At 35.1% G+C, this 22185-nt stretch overlaps 1 protein-coding gene across 3 annotated transcripts in view; it reads left to right on the top strand.

Moving 5' to 3' along the window:
• The window catches only part of MICU2 (mitochondrial calcium uptake 2), a 201140-nt gene that overhangs the window by 71161 nt on the left and 107794 nt on the right, over positions 1-22185 (top strand). For all 3 annotated transcript variants that reach the window (XM_069080876.1, XM_069080875.1, XM_069080874.1), the window contains exon 2: positions 11913-12054. In XM_069080876.1, the coding sequence (XP_068936977.1) occupies positions 11913-12054 (142 nt within the window). The remainder of the gene's footprint in view (positions 1-11912; positions 12055-22185) is intronic.

The raw sequence follows: 22185 nt of genomic DNA, 5'->3' as shown, positions 1-22185 counted from the left end.
AGGACACATCAGCTAAAGGACAGAATCTGAAATCTTTACTGCTGCATCTTTTTCCTTGCTACCATTCTTATTTTATGTTAAATAATATTTCTGAATTTTGAATATGATGGGAAAGTTCTCTCCATTAAATGAAAAGTACAACCTGTAGAGTATATTTGAAAAAATTGTCTTATTACTTTCAAATACTAGAGAGAACAAAAAAGAACCAGACATGAAAGAGAAATTGAAAATAATAAATATACGTTGGTTACTTGATATGTGAAACTATGCCTGGAAAATTACACTTTCTAAACTGAGTACAGATTAAATGAATATTCTTCTGAATTTTGTTTAATACACAAAATTAGTCATATTAACTCTAACATAATAAAGTGGAACCTCTAGTTTGCCACCCTCTATTCTTGGGAAATTAAGAGACTAAAGAATGTACAAAAAAGCACAGCAAGGTTATCTTTTGTAGTATGTCACTGCATGGATAAAAAGTAGAGACAGAATGGGGAAGCACCTGTTACTCTAAAGGCAGCAAAGTAATGAAATGTTTTAACAGAAGTCATCAGCTTTCAAAGATCTCTTTTATCCAGTCCTCATCACTCATTGCTCTTAATTCCTTTGTCACATTTTTTACTGCACTGAAAGTAATCCTTGAAATCCATGAAGCACTTTATGTGACCAGATCTCAAGTGTTCAGAGTAGGCAACAATCATAGAAGTTCTTCTAAATCCCTACCCCTCCCATCCCATACATCTTAGTGGGGATTCATGGGTGAAGTTTAGGGAGTAAATGGTTTTGAGAAGAAATGGGATTTATCTCCATCCGTCCATGAAAACTCTAAATTTGACCCAAGGTAAATTTGGACATTAGAGAGTACCAATACCCATGAACAGCTTTTTGATCCTCCTGAGAGCTTCTATACTGGATTCCATACTGTTCTCTGGTAGCTTCCTAAGCAGCTGCTATTTTCATACCATTCCTCATGTTCTTTATATATTATGACTATATATAGTCAATAAAGTATTTTTGTGAAAACATCCCATGTATTCTTATTATTTAAGCATTTTAAATGACCACTGTATAGTTATACAATCTGTGAATATAAAAGGGTTGCTTCTGTGAAAAGGGGAAAAAAATTGTCATTCCTTCCTTCTCACTCACCTTCTAGTTAACCAAACTGTTTGACACATCACTGATGTATTCCTATTTTCCAAGGGATTTATTCATAAGTCCCTTTTTGGAAATTATCTTAAAGGCTGAGCAACAATCCCAAATCTCTGTACTATTTTTCTCTTTTTTCAGTCCTTTAGAAAAATATAAAGAACTATTGGAGCTTGTCCCTTCATAGATATGTAGTTATTACCAGGATCTGAATATGGTCTTAGCCCTGAGAGTATTAAATGGTATATGTGAAAATATTCTCTCCCTTAGGCATTCAAGAAACAAACCTATAGTTTCATATGTTATTAAGAATCAAATTGATGTTGTTTTTTTAAGTTTTAGTTCATAGTATTTTTTAAAAGGTACACTTGGACTCCTGGAGTCTACTACCAGTGTCTTTTCATTATTTCCTTTTTTTGTATAAGTAAGCAATCACAAAAGTATTTCAGCAATTTTTATTCCATTAGTTTGTGTTCTCAAAACATAGACATATATTGAAATATCATTTGTACATAACATATATTTTTTGCTTAGTGGGGCTAGTTTTAAATAGATTTTTATTCTCTAGGACAAGAATTATTTTTCCACTTAATTATAGTATTAATAAAGTGAATGTTGTTTACTTCTCTCCCTCTGCACAAATTAAAGTATTGAGAATGCCCAGATTTACACCATAGCTTAAATCTTATTTTTAATTGCCACAGCACCAAGGCTTGGCTACACCTAAGATTCTTCAGTCTTTTAAAAGCTGTGTGCAGTTCTCTCTCTTCTGGTACATTTAGTCAATATCTTCAGTGATAGATCCAGAAGAATTATTCAGTTGGATACTCTGTCATCTTAGAATCCACCAGGCATGCCTCCCTACATGCTTCTTACATTCTTGTATAGCTTAATAATGATAAGATTTCAGACCTACAATTCTTTCAGCAGTCTTTTAAGTTCTTCTTTCTGAGCAGTCTGGTTTTTATTGGACCAATTGATTATTTACTTACATTTCTCAAGGATCTTCTGTTTGTCTTTATCACCAAATTTGCCTTGGAGTTTCTGCATTGTAGCCTTCATATTGGAAACATAAGTTCTTGGAGTCTAGAGTGTCTTTGTTAACTGTTGTTCCTTTTTTGTTTTCATAAACCTGGAAAAGCCCACCAGGCTTACTATCCAGGTAAGTGGTAAAGGACTGTCTGCTTGGTGGGAATAATAGTATTTTGTTTGATCAGAACTTTTAACTATACCAGCAGTTTCAGCACCAAGGGAAAGAGGAGTGACATACAACAGCAACAATTCCTGAACATTCTTAGATTTCTTCCCAGACAAAATGGCAGTCCACATAGCTGCAGCATAAGTAACAGCCTCATCAAGATAAATTCTTTTGTTCAGGTTCTTTGCCACTGAAGAAGCCCTATAGAATTTTCTGGATCTTGGAGATACAGGTAGAACTACTCACCAAGATATTGCCATGGATCTGTGTCTCTTTAGTTTCCCTTAGGGCTTTTTCCATGGGGTCCACTATACCAGGAAAGAAATCAGCATTCAGCTCTTCAGAAAGGGTGATAGAGACACAGAAGTCAGTACTTTCTAAGAGGAGGCCTCCATACTGCCTGGTAACTAGAAAAGAGAAGTATACTTTACATGTGCACAAACAGCTCAAATGAAGTATACAGCCTTCTTGTTCTCATTGATGCCTTTCTTGTGCTTATGCTTGAGGTCAGCAATGAAATAGTTGACCATAATGTTATCAAAATCCTCACCACCCACATGAGTGTCCCCAGTTGTGGACTTGACTTCAAGGATCCCATCTTCAGTGGCGAGAATAGAAAATGTCACCTCAAAATGTCACCATTACATCTAGGGGCAAAGATCAACACATTTCTCTAAGCTTAGAGAATGTTTTTGTCCAAACAAGTAACAATAGCTTCAGCAATTGGCTCACAGGTGAATCAGAACACATTGAAACCAATGATGGGTTCTAATATCTTTAATTCCTTGATGTTGAGGATAATCAAGGCAGACTAGTTCTGTGACCATAACATTTATAAATCTTTCCACGATAAGCTTCAGTGATTTCTTTTATATTGGTCAAGACCACTGAAGATACTTCTGGATAAAAGTTTTTGGTCCCCCCCTTTGTGTTCTACTTGAACCTTAGACCTTCCTGCATCATTCACCACCATGGAAGGCCAATGCTTCATATCTCACTGCACAGATATTTCTTGGGAAAGTCCTATTTCTTTGGTCATTGGCAGTGATCTCCACTTTCCCATGTTGGAAGACTCCTACACAGTGGTGCCAAGATTCTTGCCAACTGCAGATCTCCTCCACTTGGTTGCTGAAGTGTTGTAATCATTGTCAACCAGTAAGAACTCAAAAATCTTCTGGTGTGCTCCAGAACTATTGTTTTAATAAAATTGGCATAGTGATAAAGAAGAAAAGAACATCAGATTCATAATTCTTTCAAGTAACATCTCATTTTTTGTTAGAAAATTATCTTTACAAATAAATGGTTCCTGCTAAATATTTTTTTTGGTCATTTATAATGCTACTTGTAGTTGTCTGTAAATAACCTAATAGTTTTTAATGTTTGTACTTAGTTTTTATAATAGTTATTTTTTTTAAATGCCTACTGTAGAAAAACATGCTATAGCTATATAGTAATCTTAGCTGTTTTCAACAGAATTAAAGTTACTTGGTGGTCAGACATACTTATTAAAAGCCCAGCTTTTCAAATGATGGGACATAAAATACAACTAATCATCTTGCGGCAACTTGACCTTAATTCCAGGTAAACAAAAAAAAATAAGTAAATAAACCTGAAGCACTAACATTGTAAACCTAATTCTGTAAAGTGTCAGCAAACATGACAGTTCTTTGACTAATTGAAGAAAACAGACTATTTTTAACCACTTGGAAAAAAATATCTATTGCACCATTTCTGTAGAAATGTAGAAAAATTAGCATGATAATACAATTACAAAATGTTTTTAATTATTAGTGTCATTAGAAGAATTAAAATTGTATATCTTTAAAAGTTTTGTAATTTACATATTTCACCATTTCAGAATAGTTTTCTCCCCCACTATTCACGATTAGTTAGGTTTTACAGTAGTTGAGAAAACAAAAGTTGTGTTTCTCAATTAAGGAGAATAAATTTTCAGAAACTAACTTGGAAGCTTTTCTGAATTCTTACAAATAGACAGGTTTCCATATTAATGGAAATGGATGAAATTTTTCAGTATTTCAAATTCAATTGAAATTTTGGCTTTCTAGTCTCCTATTAATAAACACTAATGTCTTTAAAATGAGGTTTTAGGGAGTCCTGGACTATATCACTAAGCATATCTCTACAAGATCATTAAGTGCTATATTTCCTCGTTTAGAATTTTGCTTTAATCAGTTTTTCTTTCCATTTTTTACCCTCTAAAGTCCAAATTTAATATAGAATACCATAATCACAATACGGGTACCATAATCTAAATGATACAGTAATTCAAATAAATAAACCATAGTTTGATGTTCATGATATTAACATTGAATATAATTAGATTGTTTTTAAATATGACTTTATTAGCCTTTATTCTGATATTTCTAAAAATTTCACTACTTAAAACTATAGTAAAATAATGCCTAACAATTAGATAGCCCTTTAGATTTATACCTCATTTAATTGTCACAACAACTTGAAAGATAAGTAGGGTGGGGTATCTCATTTTTCAGATTAGGAAACTGAGCTCCAAAGAGGTGACAGATTACCAATATCACAAGATATAAATTAGTAGAGCTGGAACTTGAACCCATCATCTTACTTATTTCTAACCCTTAGCATTGTACCATCACATAGTAGACACTTAATAAATGCTTGTTTTTGTATAAATAAAGTTAATGTAACCAATATTAGGAGGGAAGTGGAAAATTGGGAAAGAATTTTTACAACCAGCGTCTCTGATAAAGGCCTCATTTCTAAAATATACAGAGAATTGAGTCAAATTTATAATAACACAAGTCATTCCCTAATTGATAAATGGCCAAAGAATATGAACAGGCAGTTTTCAGAGGAAGAAATTAAAGATATCTATAAGCATATGAAAAAATGCTCTAAATCACTATTGATTAGAGAAATGCAAATCAGAAATAACTCTGAGGTACCACATCTCACTGGCCAGATTGGCTAAGATGACAGAACAGGAAAATGATAAATGCTGGAGAGGACATAGAAAAATTGGAACACTAATGCATTGTTGATGAAGTTGTGAACTGATTCAGCCATTCTGGAGAGCAGTCTGGAACTGTGCTATAAATAAGTGCATACCCTTTGACCCAGCAATACCACTTCTAGGGCTGTATACCAAAGAGATCATACAAGTGGGAAAAGGACTCATTTATGCAAAAATATTTATAGCAGCTCTTTTTGTGGTGGCAAAAAAATTGAAATCAAAGGGATGCCCTCAATTGGGGAATGGCTGAACAAGTTGTGATATATGAATGTAATGGAATACTATTGTGCTATAAGAAATGAAGAGCAGACAGACTTCATAATAACCTGGAGTGACTTATATAAACCCATGCTGAGTGAGAAGAGCAGAACCAGGAAAACTTCGTACACAATTACAGACATATCATATGTGTGATGACTAACTTGAATAGACTGGGCTCTTCTCACCAAAGCAAGGTTATAAGATAACTCCAAAAGACTCGTGATGGAAAGGAATATCCTCATCCAGAGAAAGAACTAGAGTCTGAATACAGATTGTAGCAAACTACGTGCTCTTTTTTCTCTGTTTTATTTTATTTTGTTTCTTCTTTCTCATTGTTCACCTCACTGGTTATAATCCTTCTTTACAACTTGATTAATGTTTAATGTGAAGGTATTTGTAGATCCTATGTTTAATTGCATGCCGCCATGGTGGGGAGAATGGAGGAAAGGGAGAGGGAAAAAATTTGAAACTCAAGGGACTGTAGAACTGAATGTTGTAAATCAAAAGTAAATAAATAAATTTTTTTTATAAAGTATAGAAATTCCTGGGGATTCAAGCAGTTTTAGTGGCAAAAGAAAAAGTTATTATTTACTTTCTCAGTTAAATTTCTCTACTTGTCTGTGCTCTTATTTTCTCAAGCCTCTATCACCTTCTAACCAAGGGTGAAAGTCTTGCTGCTTACCATTGACTCTTCTAGCTCCTTGAAAAAGACTGAATCCTATGAATAGTACAGCCTCCTCCTACTTCCCACTGACCACACTAGGCTTTTCCCCTTAAATTCTAGTTCAGGAATAACCAACAACCACTTCACATCCATCATTGCTCTTTCATGGGTGAATGGCATGTTTCATCTGGAAATTGTGGTTAGTCATTGTATTGATCAGAATTCATAAATCTTTGTAATTGATTGTCTTTCCAATATTGTTATCATATAATTATTTTGGTTCTATTCACTTCACTCTTCATTGGTTTTTAAATGTCTTTTTTATGTTTTTAAATGCATTGGTTTCTCTGAAACCACCCCCTTCATCATTTCTTATATGACACAATAGTAGTGCATCACATTCACATACCACAACCTATTCACCCATCCCCTAACCATTGGGCAACTGTTCCTCCCACTCAATTTCTAATTCTTTGCCATCACAAAAAGAGCTACTATAAATGTGTTGTACATATGGTACTTTTCATCTTTTTTTATTTCTTTGGAATAAGGATGAAAGGGTAGGCACCACTTAATAACTTTTTGGACATAGTACCACATTGTTTTCTACACTGTGTAGACAAAATTATAGCACCACCAACAATACATTGGTGTCTATTTTTCCACATCTCTAGCATTTGTCATTTTCCTTTTCTGTCAAGTTAGTAGCCAATCTGATAGGTGTGAGGTACAACCTCAAAGTTGTTTTAATTTGGATATCTCTAAATATTAGTGATTTGGAGCTTTTTTCATATGACTATTCATAGCCTGGATTTCTTTCTCTGAAAACTGCCTGTTCATATCCTTTAACCATTTATCAACTGGGGAATGACTCTTATTCTTATAAATTTGGAATAGTTCCTTGTATAACTTAGAAATTAGATCTTTATGAGAGAAAATTGTCAGAAAATTATTTATTTGGGGAGTTTTTGCATTTACCAGCTTACTTTCTAATTTTGTCTGAATTGGTTTTGTTTGTGTTACAATTTTTTTTTAATTTTCTGTAACCAAAATTGTCTATTTTACATTTAGCAATCCATTCTTTCTCTTGCTTGGCCATGGCTTTTCTCCTATCCATAGATAGGACAGATATTTCTTGTTCCTCTCATTTGTTTATAATATCACCTTTTATGTATAAATCACATAACCTTTTGGACCTTATTTTGGTATAATGCAAGATGTTGGTCTATACTTAATTTACTCCAGATTACTTTCCAGTTTTCCCAAAAGATTTTGTGGAATAGTGAATTCTTGCCCCAATAGCTGGGATCTTTGACTTTATCAAACACTCAGCTACTATACACATTAGTTTCCACATATTATATACTTAATATGTTCCACTGATCACCTATTTCTAAACCAGTACCAGCTTGTTTTGATGACTGCTACTTTGTTGTATACTTTGAGATTTAATAATGCAAGACCCCTTTTCTTCTTTTTTTCATTAATTCCCTTGAGATTCTTGACCTTCTGTTCCTCCAAGTGAATTTTTTAAATTATTCTTTCTAACTCAGTAAAGCAGTTTGATTAGTTTAGTCAAGGTGAGGTAAGTTTCAATATTCCTTGCTCTTCATTGCCACGTCAAGGTTATCCCCCTACCATTATCATTGGGTAACCTGTCATCCTTTGAAATTCATTTGATTCTTATCTAACACCAAATCAAAATTCAGGTAGCTGTTGTCTACAGACCCCTAGACACTCACTTTCCATCCTCCATGGATTAAGTACATGGCTCCTCACAATCTTTCTCTCCTCCCCAACTCCTGCCCTTATTCAAGACGATTTCAACATACATATATATTGATACTCCATCAAACACCCTAACCTCCCAGTTACTTACTCATTTCCCATGAGCTCCTCTACTCCATTTCAGTCATGCACAAAGATATCCTTGATCTTGCCATTACTCACAAATGCATCACTTTCTTGTTTGTGAACTCTCAAATTCCCTTATCTGCTCACAATCTATTGGCATTCTATCCCTCCCTCTACCTTTCATTATGAAACTGTAGTTGACCAGACCATGACCTTCAATCCTTCAACCCCTTAATTTCCCCCCCCCCAAGCTATCACGCCTGCATTAGCTACATTCTCCCCCATATTCTGTCTTGACCCTTTAGTGAACCAGTTTGGCTCTTCATTGTGTTCTACTTTTGAGTTGGCAACCCTTTTGTGTCACTGGTCTTGCCCTGCTAAGCCTGAGCCTTGGATTTCTCCCATAATCCACTGTCTTCCCTCTCAAGCAGGTGCTACTGAATATAGATGGAGAAATTCATGAAACTATGCTAACTGGGTCCACTACAAATTTATGTTATATGACATCAACTGGGCCCCCAATGTTGCTAAGAAATATTTTTATGTTCCCTAAATAATTCACTACCCCACTTCACTACAGTAACTCTTACAGACTTTTTCATCCCTTCTCAAACCTCCCATGGCTCCCTCTTGACTGAAACCTTGCCTCATATATTACTGGAAAAAAGGATCCCATTCATTGATAGCTCCCTCTTCTCCCTTCCTCTTCTCACATCATATACATTTCTTCTACCACTGTTTCTTTCTTTGCCCTTGTTTCACATGATTAAGTGACCCTAATGGAAAAACTAACTTCTCTGCATACATATGTGATGCCAATTCACCCAATATTCTCCAGCAGATTGCCCCTTCTATCTTCCTTACTCTCATTTATCTTTAATCTCTTGCTGACTACTGGCTGCCTACAAACATGCCCAGTTTTCCCCATTCTCAAAAAACTCTCACTTGAAAGGAATTCAGTCTCTCTTTAAATGACAAGTCATCCATTCAGTGGGGTTTTTCAAATCAAGTTGATTCTTTGATGTTGTTAAGAGGGGGAAAAAATCCCCACAAAGTCTGTAATTGCTATATTGACCCTCTCGGTTAACTAATCAGTTCTTCTGTTCTGACATAAAGAAAACCAATTTCTCTCCCAAATCTGTCCCTTTGTTTCCATTTCCACTGCTATCATCATATTATTCAACATATCTTGTCTGAATCGGTCAGTTATTAACTTAGCATTTATTAAGTTCCTACTATGTGCCAGGCACTGGACTAAGCCTATCACTACTGAAGTAAAGTACAGAATTTGTCATGTCATTCCCCTGCCTGAACATAGTCAATGACTCCCTATTTTATTATGAACAAAGTCTGATTTCCTTAACCTCTCAGGGTCCTCATAATCCAGATTCAACCGGCCTTACACTCCATATCTAGTACTCTTTCTACTTTGTAATACTGCCTATCCATATAATTGTGAGTTGTTACTATAACAATTAGAGAGGTATCCTAAATCACTGGAATCTTCAAACAAAGCTTGGCACATAGGAAGCACTTGATAAATGTTCTTCAATCATTTAATTACCTATTCATGACTACTTGTCAGGTATATTGTAAAGAGAATTCTTGGTCAGGTATAGGTTAAACTAGATGACCCTCGAGGTCACTTCCAACTCTGGGATTCTGTGATTAAATCTCTTTTTCCTGATCTTTCCTGCTACAGGTTAAAAAAAAACCTGTAAGATTACTGAAACTTTAGCTTCTGGAAAGCCTACAATTAAGTCATCCAGTCTAGTCCTCTCATGTTGCTGATAAGAAAGCTAAGACTGAGAGAGGTTGTTACTTTCCCAAAGTCACAAAGCTTGTTACATTTAGAACTTAATCTAAAATCCAGGTCTCCTGACTCTTATACACTATTCTTTACAAGTTCTGGCTCTACAACACATACAAGTGTGCAGTTTTTAGAGTCTCTTGTTTTACATTGACAGCTTAAAAAATATGAGCTAAAGTTCTTTTAGACATTGAAATTAAAGTAATATGGCAATTTACTGACCTGAGAATTGCTTTGATGAAATTAGTTCATAGGATCATAAATTTAGAGCTTCTAGGGGCCTTAAAATTTGGTTCTAAAATGTTTCACTTTATAATTTATAGTCAGTCAGTTAAGAATTTATTAAGTGTTTACCGTGTGCCAGACATTATGGCTGGCTGAAAGCACAGACAAAAGCAAAAACACTATCCCTACCCTCAAGGAGCTCACATTCCAATAGGGGAAACAACATATAAATAACTATTTACATACAAGATACATAATGATTAGATAAAAAGTAATCTCAGCGAGTAAGAGCACCGGCTCCAGTGTGGGGATGACCTGGGGATCAAATCTGGGCTCAGATACTCAGCACCACACCCAGAAATAACTGGCCATGTAACCTTGAGCAAGTTACTTAACCCCAATTGATTAAAAAAAAAAAAAGTAATCTCAGAAGGAAGACACTAGCAATTGGTTTAATATCAGCAATTTGTAGTGGGCTAGTTTTATATGCTACTGTGAATTTTTTCTAACAATACTTTGCAGCCCAGAAACAGAGAAAAACATAATCTCAGGTTGAGGGATTAGTATGATAGGTCAGAGGGATAAGGAGTTGAGGGTATTAGGTAGTATTAAAATAGCTATCCATGACTACATGGAAGATTGTAAATTGGGTAAGGAGTTGGAGTACATCTGAAGTATATGTAGAAGATGTCATATAGATTGCATGAAATGGTCTTCCATTTCCATTTGAGGAGTGACGTTCATGGTGAGCATGAAGAACAGATAGGATAAATAAAATAACCTGGGTGAAATGACAGTTTAATAGATTATGACTAGACATTAGAAATGCCCATTTTAAGTTCCAGAGGGACAGCAATGCTGTATTACAATAGTCCATGGTGGGACAATGCTGATAAATGTGATCAGTTACAACAACATGATGCCAGGGTGCATCATGATGCCATAAATCATAGTAGTGCTGTCATATTACGCTCTTCCATCTTGTCCAAGCAAAAGTATCAAGTCATAGTCTTGATGTTCTTCTTGACAGCAGTAGAGTTGGACATCTTAGGGACACAAACCATATTTTTCAAATTCCTGTCCCGTAATAAATTTTCTCTAATAATAATACTAATAGCTAGAATTTTTATAGTGCTTTAAAGTGTGTAAAGCACTTTATATTTGTTAACTGATTCAATCCTCACAACAACCCTAAGAGATAGAACTATTATTAACCCCATTTTATAGATGAGAAAACTGAGTCTAAAAGAGGTTAAATGATTTGCCCAAAGTCCATCAGCTAGTAAATGGCAGAATTCAAACTCATCTACTGGGCTACCTCCAGATAACCCAAATAGTATTTCTAGTTACTCTTGCTACAGGATGTTGGCAGTTGACATACCAGTTATTTATTCATTTTGGAAACAAAAGCAAATATTTGTTAAGTACTTATTATATATTGTGGGAGGCATTGGTGATACCATGATAAAAACAAGAGTTATAGTCCTAAAAGAGTTCCTGGAGGCAAAGCGTTGTCTCATTTACGTTTTGAAAGCATAAGATAGATCGTTCTTGATTGTAAATAAAAGTCATCCACAATGATAAGTAGGATTGTCATCCATAGTAGGAAGCTCCTTTAATACAATTTGATTTGGGGTTTGGAGCAACAGTCCTGAATATGGAAAATAGTCTTTTCAATGTAGATCCTCTTAGTCTTGTTTTCACTTAATTTTAAAATAATTATTTTCTTTTCTTTTAGAAAAATGACAATGATAATGTGGCAGAAAAATTGCCCATTCGAAAACAGCGCTTCATGCAGTTTTCTTCACTGGAATATGAAGGAGAACATTATATGACACCCAGAGACTTCTTATATTCAGTAATGTTTGATCAGATAGAGCGTAAGTTGATTTTTTTTTTCCTGATGGTTTTTAAATACACAAAAACTCAAAAAAAATTAAGAATGATAATGTTTGGCTAGGCCATTAACATGTTCTTCCTTTGAAATGAAGTAGCCGGACTACCAAATGTCAGACACGCTGTAGAAGAGATTCCATTTTTCACAAGACTTCTGAGACTGCTTTCTGCAGTGACTTTTTAATGACTATGACAGTAAGCTCTACAATGCTGATTGAAGTCAGACCAGTTTGGTAGGTAGAAAGGGAATAAGAGCTTAAAAAGTTCCTACACAGGTAAGGTCAGAACTACAATGCAAACAAAGCTTAAGTCAAGAACTAGATGGATCAGTTGTGGAAATGAAAGGTTCCAAGGAATTAGACAGTGTCTAAAATGGAAGTAAGATCAAAATCAAGAATTACAAATGGACCAACAAAAGGTTAATAAGTCAGGGTTCAGGATTCAGACTACAATTGGCCATTATCCAGAAGGTATATTTGTTTAACTCAATCTGTGGCCCATGAATTTTTTTTTTATGCTTGACTGAGCTGCCACCCCCTTCTTCCCTTTTACACTGCCACTACCTGGATGAAAGCCCTCATCACCCCATGCCTGGACTATTACAATAACCTGCTAGTCTCCCTGCCTAAAATCTCTCCCCACTCCATTTCATCCTCCTCTCAGCTATCAAATTGATCTTCTTCAAGTGTAGGTCTCACCATGTCACAAACAGTCCTTCCCTAACCCCAACCCTACCCCCTACCCCACTCCCATTCAATAAATTCCAGCAACTCTCCTTTACCTCCAGGTTTAAATATAAAATCCTCTGCTTGGCTTTTAAAGCCCTTCATAACCTGGTCCCTTTGTACCCCGTCCAGTTTTCTTATACCTTATTTCCCTCCATGAATTCTCTGAGATCCAATGACACTGACCTCCTTGCTGTTCTTTGCTTAGGTCTTTCCAGCTCTGAAATCCAAGCATCTTTATTAACTGTTTCCCATGCCTGGAACTCTTTCCCTACTTATCTCCTCCTGGCTATCTTGGCTTCCTTCAAACCTCACCTAAAGTCCCACCTCTTACAAGAAGCCTTTCCCAGATCTCCTTAATCTTAATGCCTCCTCCCAGAGATTATCTACAACTTCTCCTGAGTATACAGGGTATCCTAAAAGTCTTAATGCAGTTTTAAGCTATTAAAACTTAAAAGCTTGAAATTACTTAAGCTTAAAACTTCACTAAGACTTTTGGGAAACCCTGTATATTGTTTGTATATAGCTATTTGCAGGCCCTCTCCCCCTTCTTCTTGAGAATAGGGACTGGGGTTTTTTTTGTTTGTTTTGTTTTTGTATCCCCATTGAGCATAATGCCTGGCTCAATAGGTACTTAATAAATTTTTATTGACTCCCTCCACCCATGTACTCCCAACTAGTTTCTTCCAAAATCACTGATTCACTGAATTGCAGAATTGAAAGATCCCTCAGAAGTAATATAATACATATAACCTGTGCTTGAGTAAGATCTGCTGTACAACATACACAATAAGTAGTCATCCAGTCCATGTTTAAAGGCTTCCATTATGGAGAGAGCCACTACCTCTCAAAGCAGCTTATTTCACTTTTTGGATAGCTTTGTCTAATTTTTCCTTGTATTAAGCCTATGACTTCTACCAGCCTCTCCAAGTCCTGTCTTCTGTGGGCATACAGGACAAATCTAATCCCTCATCCATAATAATACTTCAGATATTTGAAGATAGATATTAGTTTCTATATAATTCTTGTACTCCAGACTAAATATTGCCAGTTCTTTCAGATGACTATCTTTGCATGGTCTCTAAGCCCCTCCTCATTTGGTTGCACTATTTTGGATAGTGCAACTTGTCAATTTATTTCTTTAAACTTGTACCCAGAAATTCTTTTAGCCCAGAGAATTATTATTGCCACCTCTGTTTTTTTCCATGGCAAAAGTTGCAGTTTCATGATTCTGCCATTATTCTTTGTGCTGTTTTTCATGTTTTCTTTCATTGTGGCTTTGTAATTAGGTTAATTTTCCCATGTAAGCTATCTTATGCAGAGGTGTTAAACATTCAGCCTGCAAGGGAATTTCAAGTGTTAGGATAGCATTGAAATGATTGGACAACAACCTTAATTGACTAGGTGAAATAGGAAGAGTGAAAGTGTGTTCCTTGATAATATGGAGAAAAAAATATATAGATAAGTTTTAAAATGCTTTACGCGGAGTTAATTAAATTTTACCATCATTTACTGGGAGAAAAAGTCTATAAGGAGAACTGTACTGTTGCAATTTTCTTATTCAAAATGGAGTAAAATAGTCACAATCTAATAGATAATAAGACAGGTAACTTGAACTTCCTGGAAAATATGAGACCTCCCCCAAGATTTTAAATGCTTCAATACATAAGTTTTTTCTATAATAATATATAACCAATACCTGATTATTTAGTAAGAGAGAAATCCATAGTTTGTATTATCCAAACTACATATATTGAACAGAATATGCAAATTGGGCATCAGTTCATAGCTTTTCTAAACATTTTTCTTAAGCTGCAAGTTTGAGTACATACACTTAAGTGGATTGCTCTTCACTGTGTTACAGCACTTTAGAAAATATTTGAACTTCTAAAGTCATAGTGAATCTGTACTCTCCATGATGGGAATACTGCCTCTAGTGATACAGACAAATCACAGATCACCATACTTGTCCATCCTTCAAAGATTCTTGTCCTTATTCTCCCATAAATCCTCCACAGCGTTCTATCCAACACACTGAGGGCCTCCTTCTAGATTTTGACTTTGTATTAAAAACAATATAATGTGAGCTTTCTTTCTGTTCATTTTCCCTAGTTCTTGCCATGTGATTAAAACATCTTTTTTCTTCCTCTGATACATTTTTATGGCATCCTTTAAATCACTAAGTTTGACTCAGTTAATTCAGATTAGTTCTACAAATTGGACTTTTCTCACACTACGTAACTGAAGCAGAAAATTTGTGTTGGAAACTATTAAAATGTAAAATTGTTAGAGGTCATTGTGGCCCAATTTGTAGGTCTTTGAATAGTTCCAGTAAATAATGAGGAACCATTGAAGGTTTTGAACAGGGAAATGATATAATAAAAATTTTGTTTGGGGAAGATTTCTATACTCCTGGTGTACAGGATAGATTCTTTGGCAGTTACCATGTTATCTCACCTGGCTATAGTGAAGAAGGTACTTTGTAAACATTAAAGTACTATATAAAGATTAGCCATTATTATGTACAGACCGTGGTCATCATTAAAGCTGTTATCACCAGGTAGCTGTTTAGAACAGGAATGCCAAGCAGTAGTAGGAATGCAGTGACCAGAAGTCACTGTAAGCATGTCAGATTTCTAGGCAGGGAAAACCATGATTTAAGAACGTGCAGTGATCTATCACAAGTATATTAGTTAACTCTCAATTTTTAGAATATAGTTTACTCAAAACATGGAAAGTTAAAGGTGGCTCTGAAAAACTATAAGCCATTAAAAAGTAATTGTTAATCCATTAACTCATTGCTTCTCGATCTCTTTTCTTAAATAAGATAAAGCCTAACACTTATATAAAATGCACCCAAGAACTTAGTACACTGTCTAGCATATACTTAATAAATGCTTGATGACTGATTGAATAAAAGCCAAATTAATTTTTTCCACAAGACAAAAGCTGCCGTCTATAGTTTAAAAGCCCAGAAGTAGACATCAGAAAACTACAGAAGTTCAAAAGCTTCTTTCCAACTTCATCTATAACTCTCAAAATATTTTATTGTACTTGTCCTTAGCTTCCCCACTCCAATGTTATGATCCTTAATTACTGTAATTAACATATGTTAAATCTTTTCAAGAGACTTTTGAACCTTGTGCTTTAGGGAAGTAGCTTAAGAATGAGCTATGTGGGTTCTTTCAACTTGATGTTTTATAAAGAGATTTGTTGCCTGAGTGCCAGTTAAGTGGGGTATTACTCTATTATTATTACACTAATGTAGTGAAGGTTATAGCCATTTCTCAACTGACAAGCTGACCACACCTCTCAGCAAATGATCTTACTTCATCCTTTGCTGAGTTTTAGGCCATCCTTGTACCAGCTCCCTTCTCTCTCTACCTCAAAATTTTCCATATCTTTTATCCATATGCTTCCCATTATGTCCAAGAGAAAGAAGATAATTGTTTCTCCTTTGCAAGGCTAACCCTTCCATTTGTGCCTTTTTTCCTTATTCTCTTTCATACCCTTTGGAGCCTTGTTCTATAAATTATACTATCTCACTCCAACATCATTTTTCTCTACTGGCTCCTTTTTTCTGCCTACAAACATACTTAGTGTCTCCCCATCTTAAAAATAAATCTTCCCATGTCCCTGCTGGACTAACACTTAGAAATTATGAATTCTAGTGCTAACTCTGCTACTTTCCTGTATGATCTTGCATTAGTCCTTAACTTTTTTAGGTCCCATTTTTCTTCAGAGAGAGAAAGAATATCAGTGCAATGGCAGATGCTTTCTACATACCTTTCCAACCTAATAACCTCAAAATAAAAAGTTTTAAATGTGCCAACTCTGTAGTGATTAAAGTTGAATGTATAAGATGACAAGACAAAAACACAAAGTAAAGCCTTGTGAAACATCATCAGAAAACTTTTAAGCCCTACTTTTGGCCCACATCCTGCATTTGTGCTCCAGGTCCAGCTATGGGGACCCCTGCTCCTACTCATAGCAATAACTCGGTCTTTACCCCCACCACCACTGCAACCACACAGAAAGGTAGAAACCTCTGATTCTGCCTAGCTTTAGAATAAAAAAGTAGAGTAAGTATGGGGGGGGGGGGGGTGGCAAAAGAACAGAAGTACAGAACCAGGTAGAAGAGAAGACACTTCCACACCCAAGGGAAGGAGAAGTAGGAATATAGCTAGGGTCAGTCTCTGTGAAGTTTACTCTGAACAAAGAACCAGCCAGCCCCCCAACACTCCCCGAATTGGGAGAATCCCTCAACCTCAAAGGGCTGTACAGGAAAAATGGTACATGTAATAGCAGTGGAAGGGAAGGAGCCAAACAGTGAGTTAGGAAAACAAAGATGATCTGATGGAAATATGTTTTAAGGCTGAAGTGCAAAAGTTCCAAAAGAAGATTTGGGTATAAGCCTAGCTCTTAGCTCCTGAGCAGATAAACCTAAAGTGAGATTGAAAAAGAAAAATAAGTAAACATTCAAAAGAAGGCCATCACAAATTGAATATATATATTATACTTGGAAGGAAAGTGAACTGAAAAAACCCAATGAAAAAGGATTCTGGATTCCCCAGAGTTCATGGCACAACTACATGTAGTTGTTATAGAATATCACCTAAAAAGTCCAAAATGGCAAAGAGAGAGAAAGAGAAATAAAAACTTTTAAAAGGTGATATTAGTACAGAAATTACGTTGGAAATTAGAGCTCTTAAAGCAGAAATAACGAAAACAAAAAACAGAGTAAGCAACTTAGAATACATAATAGAAAATTACTCCAAAGTATAAATGCTCTGAAAAAGAGAATGACAGAGATGTAACATAAAAATACAGAAGTAGAAGAAAATTTTTCATTAGAGAAGCAAAAGGCAACAACTTTGAAAGAACATACTAATTCTGTATAAGACAAAGTGACTAAAAACAGAATACACTGAAATAACTTAGTTGTTCAGTCATTTTTAGGTCACACCTGACTCTTCATGACCCCATTTGGGATTTTCTTGGCAGAGATACTGGAGTGGTTTGCCATTTCCTCTCCATCTCAGTTTTACAAATAAAGAACTGAGGAAAACAGGGTTAAAAGATTTGCCCCGGGTCACATAACTAGTAAAATGAGTCTTCCTGACTCCAGACCCAGAACTCCATCCACTCTGCCACCTAGCTGCCTGTACCAGCCTTAGTGTGAACTTTGAACTAGCATCAGCTCTTCTGTAGCTTGTAACTCCTGAACTCAAGTGACCTCCCAGTCTCAGCATTCCCAACAACAGAAGCTACTGATATGTAATGTAATACCAAGCCAGACAAAACATCTTGTAAGTGAATAAGTAGTAGTTTATATCATCTTTTAGAGTAATAATTATAATAATGATTTAATTATTGTTCGCAGAGCAGGAGAAAAAAGATAATGGAGAGAGAAATATATGCAGTATACATAGTGTCAGGCAAAGTGGCAAACTGCCTGTGTATCATAAATCTTGGTTTCCTAGTTTAATAGTTGGATGAAATGTGAAGGATAGTAGTGAGTCAAAGAGCAAATCATAGGAGCAATTAACAGCAATATAAGGAAAAAGGATAACTGTAATAAAACATAATAGAACTCTTGGGATAAAGCTAAAGCTATTCTTAGAAAAATAAATTTAACCTCTTAAAATATGAGCTCACAAAATAGAAGAGTGATTAATGAGCTAAGTATAATTTTTAAAAAAGAGAATATTCAAGTTATAGCAAATCCAAAATAAGCACAAAATAAGAAGTTTTGAAAAAACAAAAAGTCTATGGCACTGATAAACAAAACTTCAGATTCGTTCTATAAAAAGAATGATAAAATCAATGACTCTTCAGAAAACCTGATCACAAAAGAGACAGGAAGCTCAAATTACTAGAATTGAGAATGACCAACTTGAAGTCACAACAGGTAAAATGGTAATAAAAAGAATTATCAGAATTTTACACAGTTATATATTATGAAAATATAAATCCCAAAAGAAACAGGTGATTACCTTCAGAAATATATAATGTCCAAATTAACAAAACAAAAAGGTAGATATCCTAAATAAACCAGATTCTGGAGTGGAAATTGAATAAGCCATAAAGGAAGTACTAAAGGGGGAAGAGGGGAGAGGGAACCAGTCCAGACAGATTTATAAATAAGTTCTGTCAAACCTTTCAAAAGCAGTCAAAACCTTTGCTTCACCATTTATTCTCAATATCTCAAGAAGAAAGCACCCTAGTAAATCCCTTCTATGCAACAATTTTTTTCCCTATACCTAAATTCCTTAGATTATGGAGGTATAATGCAGAAAAAGAGAACTTGAGACTAATATCACTAAGGAATATTGAAGCAGAATTTTAAAACAAAATCATAGTAAAAAAAGACTACATCAACATTACCAAAAAAAAAAAAATAGTCCACTGTGATCATCTTATTTTTTACCAGGAATATAATAACAGTTAAACATCAGGAAAAAATTAACATAATCATAGTACAAACATAAAACACATAGTTATAGCATTAAAAAGATAATCATTGCTCATGGTCAGGCTATACCAATATAATAAAAATGATCATACTACTCAGATTTATTTACAGATTTAATGTTACATCAGTAAAACTACCAAAAGGTTATTTTATGAGACTAGACAAATTAAGAAGTAATTTCACTTATGGGAAGAAAATATCTAGAATGTCAAAGGAAATGAGAAATTAAGAATAAAAGGATAAAAAGCACTTTCCTGCAAACTATACCAATCATACTATACCAAGTATTTATTAAGTTTTACTATGTGCCAGGCACTGTGCTAAGCTCAGGTCCTGGAGGAGTTTATATTCTAAAGGTGGAAACAACATAAATATAAGTAGGTATGTGTAAAATATATATAGAGTAGATGGAACAAACATATGAAGCTGTATTATAAAATAACAATCATTAAATCTGTTTGCTACTAGTTTAAAATAGAACCGCAGGTCTGTGAGACAAACTAGATAAATAAGAATCAGAAGCAGTTAAACTAAATAGCCCAGTGTTTGATAAACCCCAGAACATAAACTAATGAATAGTTTGAGGAGGGACTTCATTTCACACCTGACTGCACTCCTTTGTACTTCTTCATCATGCCCCCAGAAACCTCACCCTGAAAGATCAACCTTGGTACTCACACCTCATTAGTACCCTCTGTTTCCATAAAAATTCCAGAATGAGTACCTTTGGAGAGATGAATGAAGGATGGAGTAAACAACTCCTTCTAAAACTTCCTTTTAAGGTTTACTGGCCAAGATGTATGGAGGATTAATACAACTCTGTATAAATCCAAGAACTTTTCTCCATTAAATAGGTAGTCAAAGCATATGACCAAATAGCTCTCCAAAGAAGGATTATAAAATATCAACAAGTATAAGGGTTGTTCCATGTCATTTATAATAGAAGAAATGCAAATAAAACAATTCTGAGGTTTCTCCCTACATTAACAAAACTAATAAAGACACCAAAAGATAGGACAGGATGTAGAAAGACAGTTATACTAATTCACTATTGTTAAAGCCATGGATTGATTCAGCCATTCTGAAAAACAATATGGGTTATACAGAAAATTTGACTAAAAATATCTACACTTTTTGACTCACAGTTCCCACCTCTACATATGTACCCTGTGGAAGTCACAAAGGACAAAATTAAAGGGTCTCACTTTTTTCAGTAGCAAAAAGAACAAAAACAAAAAACTGGAAACAAATTGGGTACTCATTAGTTGATAAATAGTTAAACAGATTGTAGTACATAAATGTAATGGAATATTCTTGTCTATATGAGAAATGAACATGAAGAATTTAGAAACACACGGGAAGAGTAGTATGAACTGATGTTTTGAAGTAAGCAGAACCAGGAAAACAGTGTACATAATGATATCATGTGCCAATCTGCCTTCTGCAGGAAGATGAGAAACAATTCTATTGCACACCAGTCTCTTTCTCTTAGAGTAAGAGACTTTTCCCCAAATCTCCTGCCTGGCCTCTTGCCTTCATAAAGGAGAAATGTCTGGTCTTTTGTTTTGGACGGAAAGGGAGAAATACAATTCCTTCAGCTTCTCCTCTATTAGGTCTTGAAAGGACTCCCCAGCCCCACAGCCCATCCCACTCCTGCACCCCCATGACTAAACTTAAGGGATGCTGGTAACCAATCTAAATTCATTCTTCAGTGATTAACAAACTCCTTCCTAATCATACCCTCATCCCAGGTCAGTGATTCCAAATCCATGGATGTCATCATTCTCTATCCCCCATTGCCTGTTCTATTCCCCTCTCAAGTTCTCCTCTCTCATTCTAAAGCTACCCACATTTTCCACTGAGCCATCTGGAATATGTGCTTCATAGGGTAACAAACTTGCTTTTTAATGTCACAAAAGAAATTCTGAGAGAAAGAGTTTCAAGGATGATCAATTTAAATTGATGAAATTTGACCTTTTAAGTGAATCAGGTTTCTCTGGAAAGTAGGTGATGGGTGGGGTTACAAAGATGGAGGTAATTACAATACAAAAGCTTGACTTTTAGGCAATTTTCTCCATGTAAGTGGAGTGTGAAGTTTAGAAGGAGAAGGGACAAGGAAAGGGAATATTAAATCTAGCTTGATTAAGTATTAGCAAAACAAAATCAATTTTCAATTTTATAATGATTCTTTGATTCTTGGGAAGCCACTCCTTCCATGAATCACTTAAGTCTGATTAAAGTTACAAATGAAGGTATAGTAAAAATTATATATATATATATATATGTATATATATATATATATATCACCCTATAAAGCTGAAGCAATGATTATAGAAGCAAAAGTGCTGTGAAAAAGAGTCTAGTATTTCTGCTCGTTCTAATATATACTGTAACCCTAATCTATGGGAATAGGAACTAAAGAAATTTTATCTAGATACCCTATTTAAATTGGACTGATTTGAGAGAGGATGGCCTTTGGATTTACTCTTATAATGGTCCACCCCTTGATCTTTGAAACTGCCTATGACAGACTCATTAACAAACTCCATTTGCAGCAGTTACCTTCATTAAGTATACCTTACAAATACAGCAGCACATAGGAAAGGAAAGGGAGAACATTGTCTCCTTCCTAGTAACCATTTCCAATCTCCAGTTCTTCAGCACATCATGTCTCAGGGTTCAGATATCTCATGCAGTCATCTGGTTTCTGAAAACATCTCCTCTTGAGCATTCTGCAGTAGGCCTGTTCTCAAAGCAGCTCTGAAGGGAGAGGCTTCTCCTAGAAGATCTGCTTTTCTAGTTCATGTTACTTGTGGATTATTAGATAATTTTGCTAAAATCTGCCAATTACAAGACTCAATACAATTTAGTACAACCTCTTAAATTTTGCTTATCCAATAACTAGTTCATTGGGC

Source organism: Petaurus breviceps, unplaced genomic scaffold (assembly GCF_028583685.1).
Source record: "Petaurus breviceps papuanus isolate PSGF00001 unplaced genomic scaffold, PetGlider_PUasm1.0 91133, whole genome shotgun sequence".
Lineage (NCBI taxonomy): Eukaryota > Metazoa > Chordata > Mammalia > Diprotodontia > Petauridae > Petaurus > Petaurus breviceps.
The sequence above is the reverse complement of the archived record's forward strand: the minus strand, read 5'-3'. Positions and strand labels throughout refer to the sequence as shown.